We start from the raw sequence: 22,218 nt of genomic DNA, 5'->3' as shown, positions 1-22,218 counted from the left end.
CAGTTTTCATTTCTCTTCAGCTCCAGCTTGTCTTGTCCCCAAAATAGAACAATGTGGCACCGGAATTCCACTTTCCGTTGCCTTGACTGTAGAAAGACCAACTCGGTGTGAGTGGGAGACGTTGGGTCTGTGGAACCTGGGGTGAGCCTTTCCACGTGCCTTCCGCGGGCGCGGCCCGGGTGGGCGGGGCTTAGTGGTAGGGGAGCCTTTAGTGGGCGGGGCTTTTAGTGGGCGGGGCCTTGTTGGGACGGGGCCTTCCGTGGGCGGGGCCTTCTCTTGGGACGGGGCCTTCCGTGGGCGGGGCTTTCCGTGGGCGGGGCCTGTCGCGAAGAGTGGCACAGACCGGAAGTAGCGTCGCGGGCGCTCCCGAAGTGCCTGAGAAGTTTGCGGCGTCCTGGGAGCCTGAGCGAGGCTGCAGCGCGTCTCTACGCCCGAGCACCCCGAGACGCCGCGTTCTCGCCGCCGTAGCCCCCCGGGACGATGGTGATCCGCCTGCTGCTGCGCGCCGGGCTCCGGGGCCCTGCTGTGGGAGCCCCGTGTCGACCCCTCAGCGGCGGCGCGGGACCGGGCCAGTACCTGCAGCGCAGCATCGTGCCCACCATGCACTACCAAGACAGCCTGCCCAGGTGAGCCGGGCCCCCGCCCCCCGCTCGGCACGGGCCGCTCACTCGCGACTCTTCCGCCGACCCCGCTTCTGCAGACCCCCGGGGGTCCCGGGCCGGGGGACAGCCGGGAGCTCTTGCATCGCCCACCTTGCAGCCCTGCTACTCAGGAATCTCCTGACGTAGGAGGCTCGAACGCTTAGAGTCTCAGATTCGCCACCTTTCCCGGACCCCCTCTCCGGCCCCGTCGGAATCCCGAGCAGACCCCCGTAATTCTCACCAGAAAGTGTGGGGCGCCCGTGCCCCGCGCCCGCTCTGCCAGGGGCCCTGAGCCCTTCCTGACTGGCCCTGCGTCCTGCCACAGGGTCGCCGCCACCCTCCGGAGCAACTCTCCTCTCCCGTTACCCTCTGCCCCAGTGCACCCCCAGAGCGCCGCACCCCGCCCTGCCAGTCCTAGGCGCTCCCCCGACTCGTCACAGTAGTGCTCCGAAGACTCCCGCCCCACCCCCTCAGAAGACCCTCCTGCACTCCCATTACCCCCACGGACCGAATTCTGGCACAGCTCTGTCGTGCACCCCGCAAAGCACCCATTCAAGCTTGGAACCACAGCCACCCCCACCCCCTTCTTTCCCTTCTCACCAAAGCCCCCCCCCCCCCCCGCCCTCTAAAACGCTTCACAGAACCTCCTGTCAAACATCCCCAGTAATTCCTCCTCACCCAGAGCTTAAGTCTGGCAGCCCGTTATCCCCGCTTCATCAGAGAGCGCCTGGTGCCAGGTTAAAAGTTTGTCTCGAAGATCCCTCTCACTCCTCCTCTCACCTGTCAGCGGTGCCTCGTTCCTAGGGAGGAAGCCAGGGCTCCTCACCCCAGGAGGAGAATGAGCAGGGTATCACGAGCTTTGCCCCCGGCTACTAACCTGCCCTTTTCCTTCACAGCCGGGATCCATTTAGCTCACCCTCCACACTGCCCACCCTCAGCCCCTCAGGAAGATCATCCGAGGTGAATTCCCAACGTGCAAACCTCGAAAACTAACCGAGATTCTCTAGCTCCAAACACACTGTCCAAATTTGGCAGGAAGAGAGCGGGTGAATGGGAGAGCCTTGTGTCTGTGGGACAAGCCAGGGACACGGCTCTGTCCTTTCCAGCCTGTGCGAGCTGAGCCAGTATGTAGGGCAAAGGTGAAGACTGACACAACCTGTTTCCCATTGCCAAGTCCAGCCGCTGAGGCCTTTGACTTTCACATAGGCGGGGCCCCACCTGGGTTAAAATCGGGAGTTTCTCCAGTTTCTAACCAGATCACTGCAAAGAATATGGGAGATCGTCCACTTTGCGCCTACCCACAGCACAGAAATCTTGGAGTATCTGGAGCTACAAATCCGCAAGCTCCTTAAAACGTGACTGCCCCCCTTACTACGTCTGCGGTGAACTGGGAGTTAGAGGAGGTTCCTTTTATCTCTGAGATCTCGCCGTGACATGTCTTCGTGTCCTCATGAAATGACACTTATTTTGCTACAACACTTGGTGAAACGCTCGGGTGGAACTTGGATATCAGATTCTGGATCCAGGGATCTGTCACTTCAGGCAGCCATATTTCTTATCTGTAAAGTAGGGATTGCCAACTTAGAAATGATTGCACTATAATATAATAAAAGAGCATTTATTTGACAATAGGGACTTTGATCTGGGCTCATCCTCTAAGATGTGTTCTGTTGGAGATTGGGCCTAGGGGAGTTTGAAAGAGGTAAGCAGGGAGTACCCCCCCCCCCCAATGAATTGATTAAGGGGAATCTTCAGACACTGTCACAATGTTCTTATAATCATCAGAGAGGGCTTTCTTCTGGTTTTCATTATCATCACAGACCTCAGTGGTGGTGTTCTCTTTCAGTCATTGATAAGGAGAAATCAGTGAGGCATGTTTTTTCCTAGTTCCCTGTAGGGAGTTGGGTCAGGTTATTTATTTGGGGGGGAACGGGGGGGGGGGGGTGAAGCAAGATAGCTTTTATTGAAACTTAGCACTGTAGCACTGCCCTCCCATTGTTCATCGATTTGCTCGAGCAGGCACCAGTAATGTCTCCATTGTGAGACTTGTCGTTATTGTTTTTGGCATATTGAATATGCCACGGGGAGCTTGCCAGGCTCTGCTGTGCGGGTGGGATACTCTCTGTAGCTTGCCGGGCTCTCCAAGAGGGGTGGAGGAATCGAACCCAGGTCGGCCACATGCAAGGCAAACACCCTACCCACTGTGCTATGACTTCAGCCCAATAATAATAACACTGTTATTGAAACTTATTTAGAAAGATGTCAGAGGAAGAAGTATATGTTTGTGAGAGAATATAGGCTTCTCTGGAGTGGAAAAGCAAGCGAAATACATCTTCAAGCATGAACATGGCCTTGAAGAGCAAGCCCCCAGGAAGTACACTTTCTATTTTTTATTTTTTGGTGAAACAAGAAAGTTATTTAGAAATATGTGAAGGGAGATAAAGGGAGAAGTACATGTTTGAGAGAGGATGCAGGCTTCTCTAGAGTTGAAATAAGCAAGCAAAGAAACAGAGACAAGCAGTGAAATAGGGATTCACGGGAAAGCACAGACTTAAAGAGCGAACCCCAGACTATTTACTTTTTATCAGGAAGTTTTCATCTTGGTGGAGACCGATATAGAGTCTGTGTTACTCAAAATTGGTCCCATAAATGGAACATACAGTTCATTGGACTATTGTAAGACTAAAGTGAAATACTATGCCACAGTTCAGGAACTGTCCTAAATAGTTGGCCTTGGCCTTAGGTAATCCAATTACCATCCCTTCCTGTTCCTATTATATTACTGCTGTCTTTCAGCCAAGGCCTTGGACTTGCTTTCCTCCAGAAACCTTGCCTCTTTTTATTTTTATTTAATTTTTGTTTGTTTTGGGCCACACCCAGTGAACCTCAGGGCTTACTCCTGACTCTGTGCTCAGGGGTCATTCTTGGCTGGCCTCAAACTCAGCCTCCTGCATGCAACCCACTGGGTTATCTCTTTGACCTATAGATGTTATTTTTATTTATTTATTTTAAAATTTTTCTTAGCAAAACACCATGAGGTACAGTTGTAGACTTACAAATTTTTATGCTTGGGTTTCAGTTATACAATGATCCAGTACGCATCCCTCAACCAGTGCCCATTCGCCATCATTTACATTTTTTTAAAAATTTTTGTTAGTGAAACACCATGATAGATGTTATTTTAAAGGTTATATTTATATACACTGACTAATTAAACTGAGGGTAGGAAACTTCAAGGCCTAAGGAAACAAGGTGTGGATCAGCTGGATACTTTTGTTTACCTGAATCTTATAGACATTGATATGGATTTAGAAACCTATCAGTGGGTGATCTGAGTTTGATCCTTGCAATCCCATATATTCCCCCAGGAATAATTCCTCTGTAATAAGCCCTGAGCATCACTGAGTATGATCCCCATTCCCCCAAGGAAAGAAACCCATCAGTCTGTGAGGTTGTTGTAGTGGGGGACATATGCAGAACACGAGGCAAGCAGTATCTCATGGTGGCTACAATCGTGAGATAGGAATCAGGCCTCACTTTTAATCCAGCACCAGTTTACTAGCTGCATGAGTTCAAGCCAGTCTAAAAATGAGGGTAACAAAGTTCCTTTCCGTATTGTTGGAATGAAATAATAGCATAATGACACTGAGTAAATACTTAGTACTTTACACAGTGTTGTGAGGGAAGCTTCGTAGAAGAATGACTTTGGAATTGAAAATTGGGTATCATTAAGGGCTGCTTGAAGGTTAGAATAGCTTATGCTTAGAGCAGAAACCTGCGAAGGGAGGGAGAGAGAGAGAAGAGAGAGGGAGAGAGTGAGTAAGTGTGTGTGTGTGTGTGTGTGTGTGTGTGTGTGTGTGTGTGTGCGTGCGCGTGCGCTCACAGTTTCGGTGCGCACAGTTGGGTTACACCTGGTGGTAATCAGGAACTGCTCCTGGCTCTGTGCGTGGGCACTGTCTGTGGAGCTGGGATCGGAACCCTGGTTGCAGCTGCATGACAGGGAGATGCCTTAGCCTTTGTACCATCTCTCTGCCCCATCCACTGTGTCTAAAAAAATGATCAGGCCTATAGTTGGTCCACAATAAATATCAATTGTCTGTTGTTTGGTCTTTTTTTCTTCCTATTTGCTAAATGGCTGACTTGGGAGAAATTCTACTTGAAAGGAGAGAAAGAAAGGGAAAAGGGCAGGGAGTTCCCCTCTTATGGAAGAGGTCTCCCAAGTAGGAATCCCATTGTTTTCCTTTTAATCCCTAATCACTTGGGACCATAACTGGTGCTCAACATAATGGGCAAATTCTCTAGGATTATGGAAGGCAGCCAGCAGCGGCGGGAGGAAGGTGAGGCCAGTTTTCGGGTGTGGAGGGTGACAGGCGGAAACTGTGCTGTCTGGGTGCTGGAGGCATTGTCTGGATGTCCGCAATCACCAGTTTTCATTCAGGGAGCTGGAGGAGACCTGTGAGCTGTAGCGCGCTCCACCTGTTCTGTAGGGAACTGTGGAGAACTAGGATAATGCAGATAATGGACAGGTCCTCACAGTTCTGTTCACTGGAAAAATGTCTTTTGAACACTTCAAAGGAATCCTCCACTGGGCCTTTGTGCTCAGGAACAAGCTGCAAGAATGACCAACTTAAGCAGAGAGGCATGTCTGAGCTCACAGACCTGACACATTTAGACTGGATAAAGGGGGCCAAGTGATGTCACAAGACTGCCTTGCCCCCTACCCAGGTTTTTGTGTGTATGACCCCATTCTGAAGGAGGTATACACCCCATGGTGACAGAGTGGCAACCACCACTTTCAGCAGAGGTCCCACCCTTCTTTCTTGGTGACCCAGATGTTCGGGTTCTTCCTTTTTAACAATTTAAATCTGTAAGCCTGACCGGTACTCAGTAGGTATTACTGGGTTTAACCAGATGTGAGCACACCTCTGAGGTGGGAAATAGAAACTGGGAATCTGTGCTTGGACCTGTAGGGCCAGAAGTTTGGTTCACATGGGACAGTGAACTGTCAGGACCTGTGGGGCTGGAGGACTGAGGATATGGTAAAACCTCCTGTGTGCCAGACTCAGTGACGGGCATGCCTTAGGAATCCAGGCCCAGAATGCTGGAAGGTACATGCTCCTGTTAGCCCTGTTTAAAGAGAAGAATTGGCTACAGCGTAGGCAGCTTACCCAAGTGATACAGCCAAGTGAGAAAGCCAGTGTCAGCTCTTGGTCATGCTCCTGAGGCTATCATCAGAAGCATAAGAGGCACAACAGACGCAGTCTCTCTTTTAGTGACTTCATCACAAGCATGCAAAGTGAATTGTTCTTAAAAATGTAACACCTCTGACGAGATCGGTGTTCATTAGACTCACCCTTAGAGTGTGCAGTTCAGTCCTGGAGTTTTTGATCACTATTATCTTAATTTATTTTCTCCCCAAGCACCCGTTCTCATCAGCACTCACTCCCCATCCTCCCTCCCACTCCTGGTAACTAGTAGACTACCTTCTGAAAAATGACTTGTTTAAAATGTGATCCCTATAGTAGCTCTAATATTTAGTGTTCTAATATTTAACACACGGAAGAAAGAAGGCAGAGAGAGAGAAACTGACTCCAACCCAGGTGCAGTGGTGGGGGTGGAGCCTGGCAGACTTCAGAGTTCTGTGGGGCAGTGTCCTCCGGCAGAAATGAAGTCTAGAGGATTTTAAGGTTCAGGGCACCTGTGACCAACCAGCTGGAAATTAAGCTTCTGTCTGGTTCGGAGTCTCATTCTCTTCCCATTTTGTAAAGAATTATGTTCTTTAATCTCACAGATCAATAAGATTAAAGGGGAGTTAATGTTCAATGTTCTTTTTTGCTTCCGGGTCATACATGGCAGTGTTTGAGCATACTACTGACTTTATGCTCAGGGATCACTCCTGGAGGTGCTTGGGGGTGCCATATGGGGGTGCCACAATTGAACCTGGATCAGCTTGTATGCAAGAAAAATGCCCTTTCTGCTGTGTTATCTCTCCAGCCTCTCAACATTTCTTAAAGACTGTTCAGCACTCTCATTCCCCGTTTCCCACTACCCCCAACTCAAAGGAGAGAGGCAGTTTCAGAATGAATGGCAAAATTTCCAAGTCAGAAAATTTAGCATTGTGAAAAGCTCACTGTGCTGCATTTTCTTATGACTCAGTAACTTTATACCAAAGGCCATAATCTGCTGGATGTTAGAAAATCCAGTTATCAGCATTGTATTGCCATACGGCATTTTCATTGAAGGCATTTTATAGGAGGCAAAAATATAGATGTAGCAAATTTGGCATATTTATTAAATAATATTTTTTGGTTTGGGCCACACCCAGAGGTGATCAGGGCTTACTCCTGGCTCTGCACTCAGGAATCACTCCTGGTGGTACTCAGGGGACCATAAGGGCTGCTTGGGATTGCACCCAGGTCGGCCACATACAAGGCAAGTACCTTGAACCCTACCCACTGTATTATTTCTCTGGCCCAATCATTAAATAATATTTATTATTTTATGGAAAACGTGATTATACCCATGATAAAAACCATTTTGTATCTCATCTATACTACTTTGAGTTCCACTGAGAAAATTCCATTTCTTTAGTGTTGGTAACTCAAATTGTCACTTTTAAAACTGACTTTACCCCCTTAAAATAAGCTCAGGCTAGAAAAAACATTTCAGAAGCTTATTAATAACCACCCCTCACCCCCATGCCCCCCCAGCCCCCTTTCCTTCCCTTTGTTGTTGCTATGGCCAAGAGTCAAACACACTTGGATGTGTTGTTCATGGTCACCAAAAGCAGTGCCCTGGCCTGCCTTTGGAATGTTGGGAGGTGCTGGGGATCTGCAAGACACATGCTCTACCCTTGAGCCAACCTCAGTGCCTATTACCCCACCCCCACTTTTTTATGTCTCAATGAAACCTGGGCCTTAGCACATGCACAACATGCTCTCTCTTCAGCTATATCACGTACCCTAAAAAAGATCCCCCAAACTGCCGTTGCCACTAACTTAGAATTTTGCATGAAAGAAGGCAAACTTTTATTACTCTCCCTTATAATTTTGTAATAATAAAGGACCGAGCGGGCCCAGTAACATCTCCATTGGAGACTTTGTTGTTACTGTGTTTGGCATATCGAATACATCACGGGTAGCTTGCCAGGCTCTGCCGTGCAGGCGAGATACTCTCGGTAGCTTGCCGGGCTCTCCGAGAGGGGCGGAGGAATCGAACTCGGGTTGGCCATGTTGGCTGCGTGCAAGGCAAACGCCCTACCACTGTGCTATCGCTCCAGCCCTTTGTAATAATAAAGTTAAACTATTATATATTTTAATATTTGTTTTATACTTTCATAGTTTTATATATACATATATGTATATATTTGCTTTTTTTAGATTTTGGATTACACCTGGTGATGCTCAGGAGTTCTTGGCTTTGCACTCAGGAATTACTCCTGACGGTGCTCAGGGGACCATATGGGATGCTGGGGACTGAACCTGGGTTGGACGCGTGCAAGGCAAATGCCCTACCCGCTGTCCTATCACTCTGACCCCCATAGTTCTATTCTTTAAAGTAGATCATAACTGGGGGCTGGAGCAATAGCACAGCGGGTAGGGCATTTGCCTTGCACGCGGCCAACCCGGGTTCAATTCCCAGCATCCCATATGGTCCCCTGAGCACCGCCAGGAGTAATTCCTGAGCGCAGAGCCAGGAGTAACCCCTGTGCATTGCTGGGTGTGACCCAAAAAACAAAAATAAATAAATAAAATTAAAAAAATAAAGTAGATCATAACTAACTTCATTTAATGAATTAAGATTATAATAATTTTGTAATCATTGTAATAGCTGAGGTAGTACTGGAGATTTTTATGAATGAAAGGGGATTTACAGTATCAAAGTGCAGTAAATAGTTACTTAGTGCCATCAAAGTCCGTAAGGCTGTAAAGAATTATCTTTGGTGTCTTTTTTTTTTTTTATATAAACATGCATTGAAAAATGACAGAACTGCCTCTCTTACAACGTTTTAAGCTACTTGCTACATTTCCCATCTGCCTTTTCAGTTTTCTGGAAGGACTTCTGTATTTTGATGGTTCGCGTGTCTATTAATTTCAAGCTGCTGGGTGACTTGACAAGCTGTGATTAGTCTTGGCAGGGGTTGGAGCTTTCTGTGTAGCTCATGGTGCTGTGTCATGGCACTGTGCCCCGGCAGCATTGGGGGGGCTCCTGTTAGGGCAGTGTTGCCCAAAGGAACCATACCCCTGCCAGGGGTCACTGGGCTATCCAGGAGGCAGTAATGGCCACAGGCACCATTGTGGGGCCTGATCTGTTCAATTTACTGATTTGTTCAGTTTAATTTTTGCAGAGTAGGATGGGAGAGAGGGGCTAGGGGAACCACATCTGACAGCACTCAGAGTCTTGGGGATTACTGCTCCTGGGGATCCAGTTGGGGTCTGCTTCATGTAAGGCATGCATACTTTGGCTCATGAACCTCTTTCTAACCTCAGGCCTGTTTCATTTTTGGATGGTTTTCTGTTGTAAAATGAACCAAAATATTTCTTAAAAATTCACTTCACTTATCACTTAATCCCCGTTATTCATCGATTTATTCGAGCGGGTGCCAGTAACGTCTCCATTCATCCCGGTTGCGTGCTAGCGTAGCCCAATGGTATCTGTTCGTTCTAGGAACATGCAGAGCCTCAAACCGATCATTTAGGGTCTTGACGAAGAAGTCTGACCATCTTATAGGTGGGTGTCCACGTGATCTTTTGATGTCTCGTGGAATCCAATCAGTAATGGCTCTAGTCCAGCGGTTGTCTGTAAACCTCATTATGTGTCCAGCCCATCTGATTTTTGATGTCTTGGCAAATGAGACAGCGTCCCTGATTCTTGAGCGTTGACGAAGATCAGAACTCCGAATTCTATCTCTCATTTGAGTGAATCGTGATATTCCAAGCATAGTTCTTTCGATTCCTCTTTGAGAGACCCGAATAGCGTTCTCATCCTGTTTTCGTAGGGTCCAGGTCTCTGAGGCATATGTTAATGCAGGAAGAATAGTGGAATCAAAGAGATGTGCTCGTAGCTGGAGGTTCTTTGTCCTTTTAGTTATTTCTTCAATGCTCTTGAAGGCATTCCAAGCCGCTCTCTTCCTCCTGCGCAACTCAGGTGCCAGGTCATTCATCATGTTGATTTCTCGACCTAGGTATATATAACTGTTGCATTCGGAGATGGTGGTTCCGTTGAGAGCGAATGGAGCGTCAGGAACAAGGCTGTTTCTCATAAACATTGTCTTCGTAAGATTCAGCTGTAGTCCAATCTTTCCACATTCACGGTCAAAGTCGTTCAGCATTTGTGCCGCTTGGCTGATGTTTGGTGTTATTAGAACGATGTCATCAGCAAAGCGGAGGTGGTGTAGTTGCCGACCATCTATCTTCACTCCCATGTTTTCCCATTCCAGTTGTCGCATGATGTTCTCGAGGGTGGCACTGAAGAGTTTTGGTGAAATGGTATCACCCTGCCGAACCCCTCTCTTGATATGGATGATTACTTCTTTGTAGAATGGTGAGATCTTGGTAGTGAATCCGCAATAGAGCTCACGAAGGATCCTGATGTATTGAGTTTGTACGCCCTGATTGGCTAGGGCTTCCATGACCGCTTCCGTCTCAACAGAATCAAAGGCCTTCTTTAAATCAATGAATGTTAGACAGAGCGGCATCTTGAACTCCCGAGATACCTCAATGAGCTTGGTTATTGTGTGGATATGGTCGATGGTACTGAATCCTTTTTGGAATCCAGCTTGTTCACATGGTTGTCCTTCATCTAGTGTTCTGCTAATCCTATTCAGGATGACTCGAGTGAATAGTTTGTAGATGACAGACAATAGGCAGATTGGGCGATAGTTGCCAATGTCGTGGATGTCTCCTTTCTTATATAGTAGTACAGTCCTGCTGGTTTTCCATTGGGATGGAACCTTGCATTCAGACAGGTAGCGTGTGAAGAGTCGAGCCAATGTATTGATGAGTACTGATGGTAAGTTCTTCAGTTGTTCAGATCTGATCTTGTCTGGGCCAGGTGCTCTTTGTTTCTTTACCGACGAGATGGCATGTTGGATTTCGGAAGGGAGAACATTGGGAACGACATATCCATCATGTGGTATGTGGTATGTGGGCAAGTGGATGTGGCTATTAAAGAGATCTGAGTAGAAGTCATGAATAATCTTCTCCATTGCCCTTCTGGAAGATGTGATAGATCCATCAATGATGTCGGAGGGCAGTCATCTTGGTTTTGTAGTTGGTGAAGGTCAGGCGGGCATTACGAATGTTTTTCCCAGCTTCTGCTACATCTACCAGTACTGCTGCTCTCCTGTTTTTGAGGTCATCCTTGATGGCTTCTCTGCACTGTTTTGCCAGTTCGGATGTTTGCTTGTGGTTGCCTGAGGCATGTGCCAAGCCACGTTGGCGAATAAGTTCAAGAGTGTTCGAAGAAAGACGGGTTTTTGTGGTTATCTCTCTCTTGGCATTCCTTGCACAATCATGGAGGTGCTGAATCATTCGATCGTATTCCTCATCAATGTTGTCAATGACGGCATCTTCCCATGTTGCCGCAATAGAGCCAAAGAGCTCCCAGTTGGTGGTTGTTCTGGGAGTCCTTTTCTTAAACCTTGCATTCTTTTCTCCTCATTCTGTGAGGTAGAATTTTGCATGAAGAAGACGGTGGTCTGATCCCGTTTGGAATTTTGGGACAACAGCAACATCGGTTAGGCAAAACCGCCGATTGAATATGATGTGGTCTATTTCATTGTGGAACCATCCATCGGGAGACTCCCATGTCCAACGTTTAGATTCAGCCTTTTGGAATTGTGAGTTACCATGGAAGGTTTTGGTTGACATGATGAACTCAGACAGTCTGTCACCCTGTTCGTTCCATTCCAGGTGTAATTCCATTCCATTCCATTCCATTCCATTCCATTCCATTCCATTCCATTCCATTCTTAAAAATTAGGACTTAAAAATACTGGAGAGAAAAGTACAGCTCTAAGTAAGGGTGAAATGAGAATTGTGTCAAGTGCAGGGCTAGTGCAGACAGTGTGGTCATTGGGAGGAGGAGACAGAATGGCTGGGGAGCATCTACTTCCTGTTTTGAATTGGTCATTGTATTTGCTGATTTCAGAAAATCATTGCTGTTACATTAAAGGGCTAGAGTGATAGCACAGCGGGTAGGGCGTTTGCCTTGCACGCAACCGGCCTGGCTGAACCGGGTTCGATTCCTCCACCCCTCTCAGAAAGCCTGGCAAGCTACCGAGAGTATCTCACCCGCACGGCAAAGCCTGGCAAGCTCCCCATGACATATTCAATATGCCAAACACAGTAACAACAAGTCTCACGATGGAGACGTTACTGGGCCTGCTCGAACAAATCGATGAACAGCGGGAGGACCATGACTATGACCGTTACATTAAAACTGTTCTGCTTGAAAACAGAGTTACCATCAGTATTTGCATGCATCAACCTACCAACACCAACCTCTCCATGATTTCCTGTTGTTTTCAGGAGTGAATGATCCAGTCATTAATTTGAGCTGTGAAGTTACTGATGCCCTTCTGTGTACTGGCCCCTTATGCATATGCTTTCTTCCCAGGTTGCCTATCCCCAAGCTTGAAGACACCATGAGAAGATACCTCAGTGCGCAGAAGCCACTCTTGGATGATGGTCAATTCAGGTACATGCTGAAAACTCGAGCTACTAGCTCAGGGAGTTCCCGATAGGTGGCCAGTAGGTGGAGCAAGCCTCAGCGAGTGTCTGATCTGAGTGGGTTGTCAGGAACTTGGGGACTAGTCTCTACATTGGCAAATTCAGAAACTAGATTTTCATTCGTGAAGAGCTGACTCTTCCTGGGGTTGAGAGTCTACCAAACTGGACAGATTTGTAAGCCCCAACCTGATATGTATCTGGATAAGTTATTCCATCCTTCTAAGGGTCAGATAATGTACGACTTTATAAGACTGAAAAAAATATTCAGAAAGCTAAGGATCAGGGCTGGAGTCATGATAGAGTAGTAGGTAGGGCATTTGCCTTGCATGTGGTTGACCTAGGTTCAATTCCTGCCATCCCATATGGTCCCCCCCAAGCACCACAAGGAGTAATACCTGAGCTCAGAGCCAGGAATAACCTCTCCCTGAGCATTGCTGGGAGTGGCCCCCAAACAAAAAGAAAACTAAGGATCTGGATACCTTGAAACATAACACTTCATAACTGGTAGTAACAAATATGTAAAGGCAAAGGACTGGATTCTGAATACTTGGTCTTTTCATTACCATCCAGTGAAGGACTGTGATTCAAATGACAAAGCATACAACTATAAGCACACAAAAGTTCCATTACAGAAAAGTACTACTCTAGGTTCAATCCTACCCAGGAATTAAGTACTCCTTGCGGATTCAAAATACTTATCCAGTACTTTGATATTTTGATAACATCCAATATCATTTTTCTAATTCCATGCTGTATTCAGTTTCAAGTACTGCCATAACAAGATATCACAAAGTGGATAGATTAAAACAATAAAAACTGGGGCTGGAGTGATAGAACAGCAGGTAGGGCATTTTCCTTGCACGTAGCTGACCTGGGTTCGATTCCCAGCATCCCATATGGTTCCCTGAGCACCACGAGGAGTAATTCCTGAGTGCAAAGCCAGGAATAACCCCTGGATGTGACCCAAAAAGCCAAAAATTTAAATAATAATTAAAAAAAACCAATAAAACCCGGGGAGTAAGAGGAATAAGCTTAGTGGCTAAAAGCATCTGCGTTGCACGCATGAGGCCCTGGGTTTGATCCCCGGGGCCTCCTACACCTGAAAGCTCTGCTCTCTGGAACCCTCAGCACCACAACCAAAATGTGGTCTCTGGCCCCAGCTGAGTTAGTGAGCATGGGTGTGAGCAGTGGGTCAATCCCTGGTGAGCACGACTTAATGACTAAAACCCACAGCGAGAACATGTGCAAGCAACAAAAGTAAACCCTCGCAAGCACTGCCAACAAGTCTAAAAGTTACATCTGGATTTCAAACTTGGCTGTTTTTGACTGAAAGCACATGTGCTTTTCTCTATGTCTAACTGCCTCCCAGATTATAGCTTGTTTTCGGAAATATTTAATGTTCCTATCCAATCATTTTATTTATTTATTATTTATTTGTTTGTTTTCATTTTGGGTCACACCCACCAATGCTCAGGGGTTACTCCTGGCTCTGCATTTAGGAATTACACCTGGCGGTGCTTGGGGAACCATGTGGGATACCGAGGATTGAACTCGGGTCAGCTGCATGCAAGGCAAACGCCCGACTGCTATACTATCGCTCCAGCCCCCTATTCGATCATTTGAAGCAGCTATCTTGGGTTTTTCCATTGTTTGTTTCTTCCTATTCTTGATCTCAGTCTCTGGGTTCTAGGGATGTGCTATTGGGACTCAAAGCTCGCTGCATGCATTCTTGGCCATTAATCCCAAAACTCATATATTCCCTGCCACAGTCTGATCCCATTTTTCTTGAACATTTCAGGAAAACAGAACAATTTTGCAAGAGTTTTGAAAGTGGGATTGGAAAAGAACTGCATGAGCAGCTGGTTGCCCAGGACAAACAGAATAAACATACCAGCTACATTTCAGGTGCGTAGGCTGAGCTGTGGCTCTGCTTTTCCCTGGCGCTACCATCATGGAAAGTAAGGCATTTTCTCTTCTCTTTTGGCCTCAAAAGATATTTTTTGGTGAGATCAGCACTGCAGTGATGTCTCACCCTCTCTTTCCAAGGTGGATTGAGACTGCATTGCTTTTACACTCAGGTGCTGGCTGAATCTGAACAGCAAACCTGTGCTCTGGATACAGGCCAGGCAGAATGTCCTCAGTGCTTCTGTCTGGAAAGGATCAGGACAGAGTCTGGTTTCTAGGTCCTCTCTCTGGCCTTCTCCCTTATCACTCCCCAGCATACTGTAGTTACAAAACTGAGCCATTCTTGTTCCTCAGCCTGGGTCTTTTATTCTCCCTACCTCTGTCCACATTACTTCCACTACCATTTTGTTATCTGACAAATTCTTCCTTTATTTTTATTTATTTATTTATTTTGCTTTTTCGGCCACACCATGTGATGCTCGGGCTTACTCCTGGTTCTGCACTCAGGAATTACTCCTGGCAGTGCTTGGGAGACCATATGGGATGCTGGGGATTGTACCCAGGTCGGCCTTGTGCAAGGCAAATGCCCTATCCACTGTACGATCTCTCCAGCCCCCAAATTCTTCCCTTAGGAGCCAGGCAGAATGGATTTTCTCCGAAGACTTTCAGCTCTTCTTCATCCAGTGTTACTTGCTTCCACTCTGGTCCCCTCCGCACTTCTTTTCACTTAGTTTCATATATATTAAGGTTCAATAGACAGTGCATGTAGCTTGAAGAATCAAAGAGTTCCAAAAGTTAGGGCAGATAGGAAAGATAGGAAAGTGCCACCCTCCCCTCCTTTCTCACTGTAAGTTTCAACCTGATTCCTTTGATAACTAGCCCATTCTCAAAGTTATTTACTTAGATGACCACATAGTTTTAGGCCTTTGTACATCCCTCAATGTGCATGTCCACTTATATATGTGGTAAGGATGTGGATGCCAACGTCTAGCCTAGAATCACACACATATGTATGCATGCACACTTCCTCTTCCACCTTCACGGGCTGGTAATTTGTAATTTGCTTAGCACAGTGGTTATATTTCCATAGTTAGGATCATATAAGTGCTGTTGCCAGCTTAGTTGTGTAGCACGTGGGGACTGCTTTTCCTTTCCAATACCCTTTTGTTTTCTCTGCATTCAATACTAGACTTTGTTTTATTTTCTATGCATCTAATAATTTATCTGGGACTTTTAAAAAGTTCCTATCTTTCCTCATTGTCTCCAGGTTGCATTTTTTCTTGTTTTGACCCCCATATTTGAGGGATCCCCAACATGCTCAGGAGCCCCACAGCCACTCCCCGTGATCTGGCTGTGCACACCTGACAGTTTGGTGCTCACTGTGCATCTCTGAGGTGCTGAGAGCCATCAGGGCCATAAAGAGGGATACTCAGGCGCTCCCAGGACTACCCGCTGCAGTGCTGGAGGTTCAAGGACTGAACTCACGGCCCTGAGCACCAGCAGGCCCCCAGTTGTTGCGCTCTCTTCTCAGCCTCTTGTCTTCCCTTCTTTCCTTAGATGCTTCTAATCCTCCTCTGCCGTCCTGGTTCTCAGTGAGGCAGTAAAAGCTCCAGAAGGGCTGGAGCACATGCTGTCATGCAGGAGGCCCAGATTTGAATCCTGGCACTGCATGGTCCCCAGAGCACAGCCAGTAATTTTCTGAACACTGAGTCAGGAGTAGCCCCTGAGCACCACAGAGTGTGGCCCTAAATTCTGCAAACAATTTTAAAACAAAAAACAAACAAACAAAAAAAAAAACAGACAAACTTCCTCAGAGTTCCTGAAGCTCTGCATGAGGGTAGGACTTGTCACCTACATCTCATTGTAATGCAATCACATGCTCTGGCTAAGCAACTAATGTCTGTGTCCTGGGGTCAGAATCCAGAGAGGCTTTTCCATTTAAGCAACAAAAGGATTGTCCCAATTGCCGGTGTTGTAGGAGTAGGGAAAGGGAAGAAGGCTTGAAAGCTCAGCTGAGACTTATGCCCCAGTTTCACTTTCTCCAGAGGATGATTTAAATCTTCTACAAGAGTGGGGAGAGACGCTGGGGAACAAGATGTCTAATTCAGCAGTTTCCAGCTAGATATATCAGAGCTGCCAACTACTCAGCCCTCTGAGGGTTCTACTGTACCTACTGTATTATTTCTGGGCTTTCTCTGCTGCCCACGGAGGTTGGCTTTCTTGAGTGGGCTTTGGTCATAACAGTGCCAGATTGCTTTCCAACTTGCAATATTTTCTCTTTTCTCCTCTTGTTCCCTTTGTCAATTGGTTATGGCTCATTAAAGGTCATTTACTGAAATTATTTAATGTCTAAATTCATACCTTCTTTCATCAAATGTATCTTACATCCTCTGTACTTCTTATTTTAGTGCACTGCATTATCTCATTCTGTCTCCTCGTGCAGTATTTTCTTCCTTCACCAGAGTGCTTCTGAATCAAAGTCGATGCCATATTCCTGTCTATATTCTGTATCTTCTATATAATATATCTTCTATATCATATATATCCTATCCTATATTCCAATATCCAGGACACTGACTCAAGGAATGAAATGGAGGGAAGGGGCCAAAAAATGAACAGTTGCTAAGTTTATGTTTATTAATCCTTTCCCCAGTGCTTTACTTGTGAAAAGTAATTCCCTCAGTGGAAGATGGTCCCAACTGGCGTTTACCATGCCTGCCTATTCCAGCAGGAATATCCCTGGAAGACACATTTTTAGATAAAAAAAAAATTGCTTCTGATAGTTTTTCTTGTGTATTGTTTTGGTTTTGGGCTATACCCAAGAGCGCTCAGGACTTATTTCTAGCTCTGTGCTCAGGAGTCATGCCTGCCTGGTGGTACTCAGGGGACCATATGCCTTGACAGGGATCAATCCTGGGTCAGCTGAAGACCAGTGCCATGCCAGCTGTTTTATCTCTCTGACCCTGCCAAAACATCTACAGAGAAGGCAGAGGGCTTGTTTGAGTGATCCACATGTCTGGATAATTACTTCTAGTGTCTTTTGAGCATTTCCTAAGAGAGGGAGTGCTTGGATATTCAAAGTGCACGGAATAAGGGTGAATATCCTTTCCCCCTCAACTCCCCTTCCCCTCACCCCAGTAAGGACACACCACGTATGAATGTTGTCTTTGAAAGGAAATAAAGCAAGAGAAACCCTAAGGAGACAGGGTAGGAACTGTTCTGTTTCAACTCTTCTGTTTCAGCATGAATACGAGTGTGGTGTTACTGTATTTCCTTTTTGCTTTCTGTTTTTAGGCCACACGTGGCAGTGTTCAGGGCTTACTCCTGGCTCTGAGCTCAGGGATCACTCCTGGCAGACTCGGGGGACTATATGGGGGTGCCAGGGACAACCCAGGTCAGCCGCATGCAAGGCAAGTGCCCTACCCTGTACTATCTCTCGAGCTCCCATATTTATTCTTTTAAGAACTAAGAAAGTAAACAAATGAGGAAATGTGGTTATTAAACTTTGGGGAAATGCAAAGCAAAACTAATGATATACCCACCAGAATGACTCCAATTAAAAAGACAGACATTAACTGTCACAGATGACATTGAGGATATGGGGAACTTGGAATCCTTGCTCATGGCTGACGGTGGTGGTGCAGCCACTTTGGAAGACACCCTGCAGTTCCTCAAAAGGTCACAGCTTGCTGCAAGGCAGTTCCACTCCTAGTGGGACTCCCTGGAGAGCTGCAGGCATAAATGCACACAATGACTTGTACATATCAGTACTATCCATCACAACCAAAACATGGAAGTAAGCCAGATAGCCATCAGCTGATGAACAGAAAAATAGGATGTGACACAGCCAGCCACATAATGAACTTAGTAATCAAAAGAAAAGAAGCATTTGATATGTGTCACAAAAATGGGGTCATAAAGATATTGTTCAGGGGCTGGAGCGATAGTACAGTGGGTAGGGCATTTGCCTTGCACGCGGCCAACCTGGGTTCAAGTCCCAGCATCCCACATGGTCCTTTGAGTACCGCCAGGAGTGATTTCTAAGTGCAGAGCCAGGAGTAAACCCCTGTGCCTCGCCAAGTGTGACCCAAGAAGCCAAAAAAAAAAAAAAAAAAAAAAAAAAAAGATATTGTTCAGTGAGAGAAACCAGATGTTTGCATCAAGATTTATGTTTGCATCAAGCCAGTAAGCAGTCATAAATTATTGCAGCGTAAAAATAATTGGAAAATTCCACCAGATTTTGGAGATTGATGCCATTTTTTTCTATGTCTATATTTCCCTTTCTGAAATTTTATTTTTAGAGCTTGCATTAACTTGTTGTGGTCCTTTCTCCTCTTCCCCACCCCCCCCCCCCTTTTTTTATTTTAGGCCCTTGGTTTGATATGTACTTAACTGCCCGCGACTCTGTGGTTCTGAACTTTAATCCATTTATGGCATTCAACCCTGACCCAAAATCTGAGTACAATGACCAGCTCATCCGGGCAACCAACATGACGGTCTCTGCCCTCCGGTTTCTGAAGACACTCCGGGCTGATCTTCTGGAGCCAGAAGTGTTCCACCTGAACCCAGCCAAGAGCGACACGGATACCTTCAAGAAACTCATCCGCTACGTGCCATCCTCACTGTCCTGGTACGGTGCCTACATGGTCAATGCTTACCCCCTGGACATGTCTCAGTTTTTCCGCCTTTTCAACTCAACCCGTGTGCCCAAGCCCAGTCGGGATGAACTTGTCACGGACGACAAGGCCCGGCACCTCCTGGTCCTCCGCAAAGGACATTTCTATGTCTTTGATGTCCTGGATCAGGAAGGCAATATTCTGAGTGCCCCGGAGATCCAGGCTCACCTGAAGTTCATTCTCTCCGACAACAGCGCCGCCCCCGAGTTCCCGCTGTCCTACCTGACCAGCGAGAACCGGGACGTGTGGGCAGAGCTCAGGCAGAAGCTGCTGAGTGCTGGCAATGAGGCGGCGCTGCACAAGGTGGACTCGGCCGTGTTCTGCCTCTGCCTGGATGACGCACGCATGACGGACCTGGTGCACCTGTCCCACAACATGCTGCATGGGGACGGCGCCAACCGCTGGTTCGACAAGTCCTTTAGCCTCATCCTAGCAGCGGACGGCACCGCTGCCGTCAACTTCGAGCATGCCTGGGGCGACGGGGTGGCAGTGCTCCGTTTTTTTAACGAGGTGTTTAAAGATAGCACTCAGAGGCCGGCCATCTCGCCGCAGAGCCAGCCGGCCCGCACCGACTCTGCTGCCGCCGTGCAGAAACTCAGCTTCCAGCTGAATGATGCCTTAAAAACGGGAATCAGCTCCGCGAAGAAAAAGTTTGAGGCCACCATGAAGACCCTCACCATCGACTGCATCCAGTTTCAGAGAGGCGGCAAGGAGTTCCTGAAGCAGCAGAAGCTGAGCCCGGACTCGGTGGCCCAGCTGGCCTTCCAGATGGCCTTCCTGCGCCAGTACGGGCAGACGGTGGCCACCTACGAGTCCTGCAGCACTGCGGCGTTCAAGCACGGCCGCACGGAGACCATCCGACCTGCCTCCATCTTCACCAAGCGCTGCGCCGAGGCCTTTGTCAAGACCCCCTCCAAGCACAGCACAGCGGAGCTGCAGCAGATGTTGGCCGAGTGCTCCAAGTATCACAATCAGCTGACCAAGGAGGCGGCAATGGGTGAGCCAGGGCGGGGAGCAGGCCCCCGGGGCTCAGCCCAGCAGTCGCCTGGCTTACCTCAGGTGTCCACCCCTAACTAGGTTTAATCCACCTGCTAGCTTCAGAGAGATAATCTTTCTGCCCTGGCGGTGTGGCGGGTTGAGCCCACTCTGAGGCAGCTGGGTTCACAGAGCCTGGGTGGGATAATGCATCCCCATCACCCTGCTCAGGTGACTGTCAATTGTGATACCGCTCCCTGTATTTTTTCTATCCCTCTCTCTCCACGTCAGTTGTAGACTGTTGATTGGTTTTCTGGAAATAAGCCATCTTAGAAGCTCTTCTCCATCTGAAAGTATTCCTTCTTTGCCTCTTTTGCATGAAACTCAAGATCTGAAGGACCTAGAGGCTCATATAGGTTAATGCTTTTATTATGTAGGCTGATGCACAGTTCCAGCAACTGGCAGGAACCTCTAAGGTCTTCTGGTCTTCAATTATGGGTATAAAACAGGTAACCAGGGGCCAGAGACTTAGTACAGTGGACAGGGAGCCTTGCATGTGGCTGACCTGAACCGGATCTCAGGCACTCCATATGGTCCCCTAAACCCCTCCAGGAGTGATCCGTAAGCAAGCTAGGAGTAAGCCTTGAGCATCACCTAGTGTGGGCCCAAAACTAAAAACAAAACAGGTGTCCTGAATTATACAGGTCAGTAGTGAGGCTGAGGTTAGAATGCTATTCAAATATCCTCTTCATTTTGTTCTGCTGGGGCCAGAATGATAGTACAGTGAGTAGGGTGCTTACTCTGCATGTGGCCAACCCAGATTCGATCCCTGGCCAGGAGTGATTCCAGAGTGCAGTCAGCAGTAAGCCCTAAGCATCGCCAGGTGTCGCCCACCCAACCCCTCCCACTCCCCACAAAAAAGTTCCATTTATTCCTGCTGACTTAGCTTTTCTGCTTGTTTGTTTTCCACCTGGACTTTATTTTTTTGGCGGGGGGAGGCGGCGGGTAGCCAACGATTTGTGCTCCAGAACTGTCTTCTGGGCCCCCAATTTCAGATTTTTCTTTTAAAGTATGCTTTCATTGTAGGCTCTTTTGTAGTTCAGCAATTGACAGCTCTTTTGATTTATTTTTGCAGTGCTCCAGACTTAGTCCTGGCACTGCATTCAGGATCACTCTGGTAGGCTCTTGAGGTATGTGGTACCACGTGTTGAACCAGAGTCAGCTGTGTGCAAGGCAAGCGCCTTACCTGCCCAGGTCCTTGGCAGCTCTTTCTAAAGAAAATGTTCTAAGAATAGAGATTTTCAGTTGCCAACACGTGGACAGTGTGCAGGTGTAAAAAGGTTGAAAACAGCTACTGTAGAAAGGCATCAAGACATCACAGAGGTTAGCGAGCGGAGGTGTGGACAGGCCCTTCCAGGGGCTGAGAGGGGTTCCATCACGTGCTCAAGTCTTGCCAAGGCCCCTTCAGATCTGAGACTGAGACTTTCCGCTTTTGTCCCACAGGTCAGGGCTTTGACCGACACCTGTTTGCTCTGCGGTACCTGGCAGCAGCCAGAGGGCTTGGCCTGCCCGAACTATACCAGGACCCCGCGTATAAGCAGATAAACCACAACATCCTGTCCACAAGCACGCTGGCCAGTCCTGCAGTGAACCTTGGTGGCTTCGCTCCTGTTGTCCCTGATGGCTTCGGCGTTGGCTATGCTGTTCATGACAACTGGATAGGTTGCAACGTTTCCTCCTACCCCAGCCGCAATGCACAGGAGTTTCTCCACTGTGTGCAGAAGGCTTTGGGAGACATTTTTGATGCCTTAGAAGGCAAAGCCATCAAAACGTAACTTCCGGGAGGCAGAAGTTCCCCATTGCTTCATTGGCATGAGAGTGGGACCCACCTAGCCAGTAAGTGCTGTTCTGTGACTAATGAAACTCATCGTGCAGTGCGAGAGCCGCTTACAGCTCTACAGCTGCAGGCCGCCTCCAGCCAGGACTAGGTCACTACTAAGATAATGGGAGACTCCACTTGTAAGCACGCTTGATGCGGAGTAAGATTTGGAAAACTAACTCAGGTTTATTTATTGATGAAGCATCAATAAAATTCAATTGTTGCTTGGGTTAGTTCTTTTCTGGCTAACCACGTTTCTGATCCCCATAAAGCACTTCCCAAAAGAATATAAATTTAAGTTTCCATTGGCTCCTGGCTATAAACATCTGTCTCCTGGGACATCCTCTTATTTTGAAGTGGTGGGGAGAGATGGGGGAGGGGCTGGGCCACTCCTGGCTTGGTGCTTGGGA

The 22,218-nt window shown here is 47.4% G+C and overlaps 1 protein-coding gene across 2 annotated transcripts; it reads left to right on the top strand.

Moving 5' to 3' along the window:
• The first annotated feature begins 369 nt into the window (after positions 1-369).
• CPT2 (carnitine palmitoyltransferase 2) lies at positions 370-22,038 on the top strand. 2 transcript variants are annotated; one of them, XM_056122351.1, is made up of 5 exons: positions 370-626; positions 12,261-12,341; positions 14,172-14,278; positions 18,647-19,951; positions 21,433-22,038. In XM_056122351.1, exons 1-5 carry the CDS (start codon positions 481-483, stop codon positions 21,762-21,764), a joined length of 1,971 nt encoding a protein of 656 aa, XP_055978326.1. In that variant the 5' UTR covers positions 370-480; the 3' UTR covers positions 21,765-22,038. The 2 variants fall into 2 exon arrangements, with proteins under 2 accessions (XP_055978326.1, XP_055978328.1); XM_056122353.1 differs by lacking the exon at positions 14,172-14,278 and having other exon boundaries at positions 488-626.
• Positions 22,039-22,218: the final 180 nt, after the last annotated feature.

This window comes from Sorex fumeus, unplaced genomic scaffold, assembly GCF_029834395.1.
Source record: "Sorex fumeus unplaced genomic scaffold, SorFum_2.1 ptg000045l, whole genome shotgun sequence".
In the NCBI taxonomy this organism is placed as follows: domain Eukaryota; kingdom Metazoa; phylum Chordata; class Mammalia; order Eulipotyphla; family Soricidae; genus Sorex; species Sorex fumeus.
The sequence above is the reverse complement of the archived record's forward strand: the minus strand, read 5'-3'. Positions and strand labels throughout refer to the sequence as shown.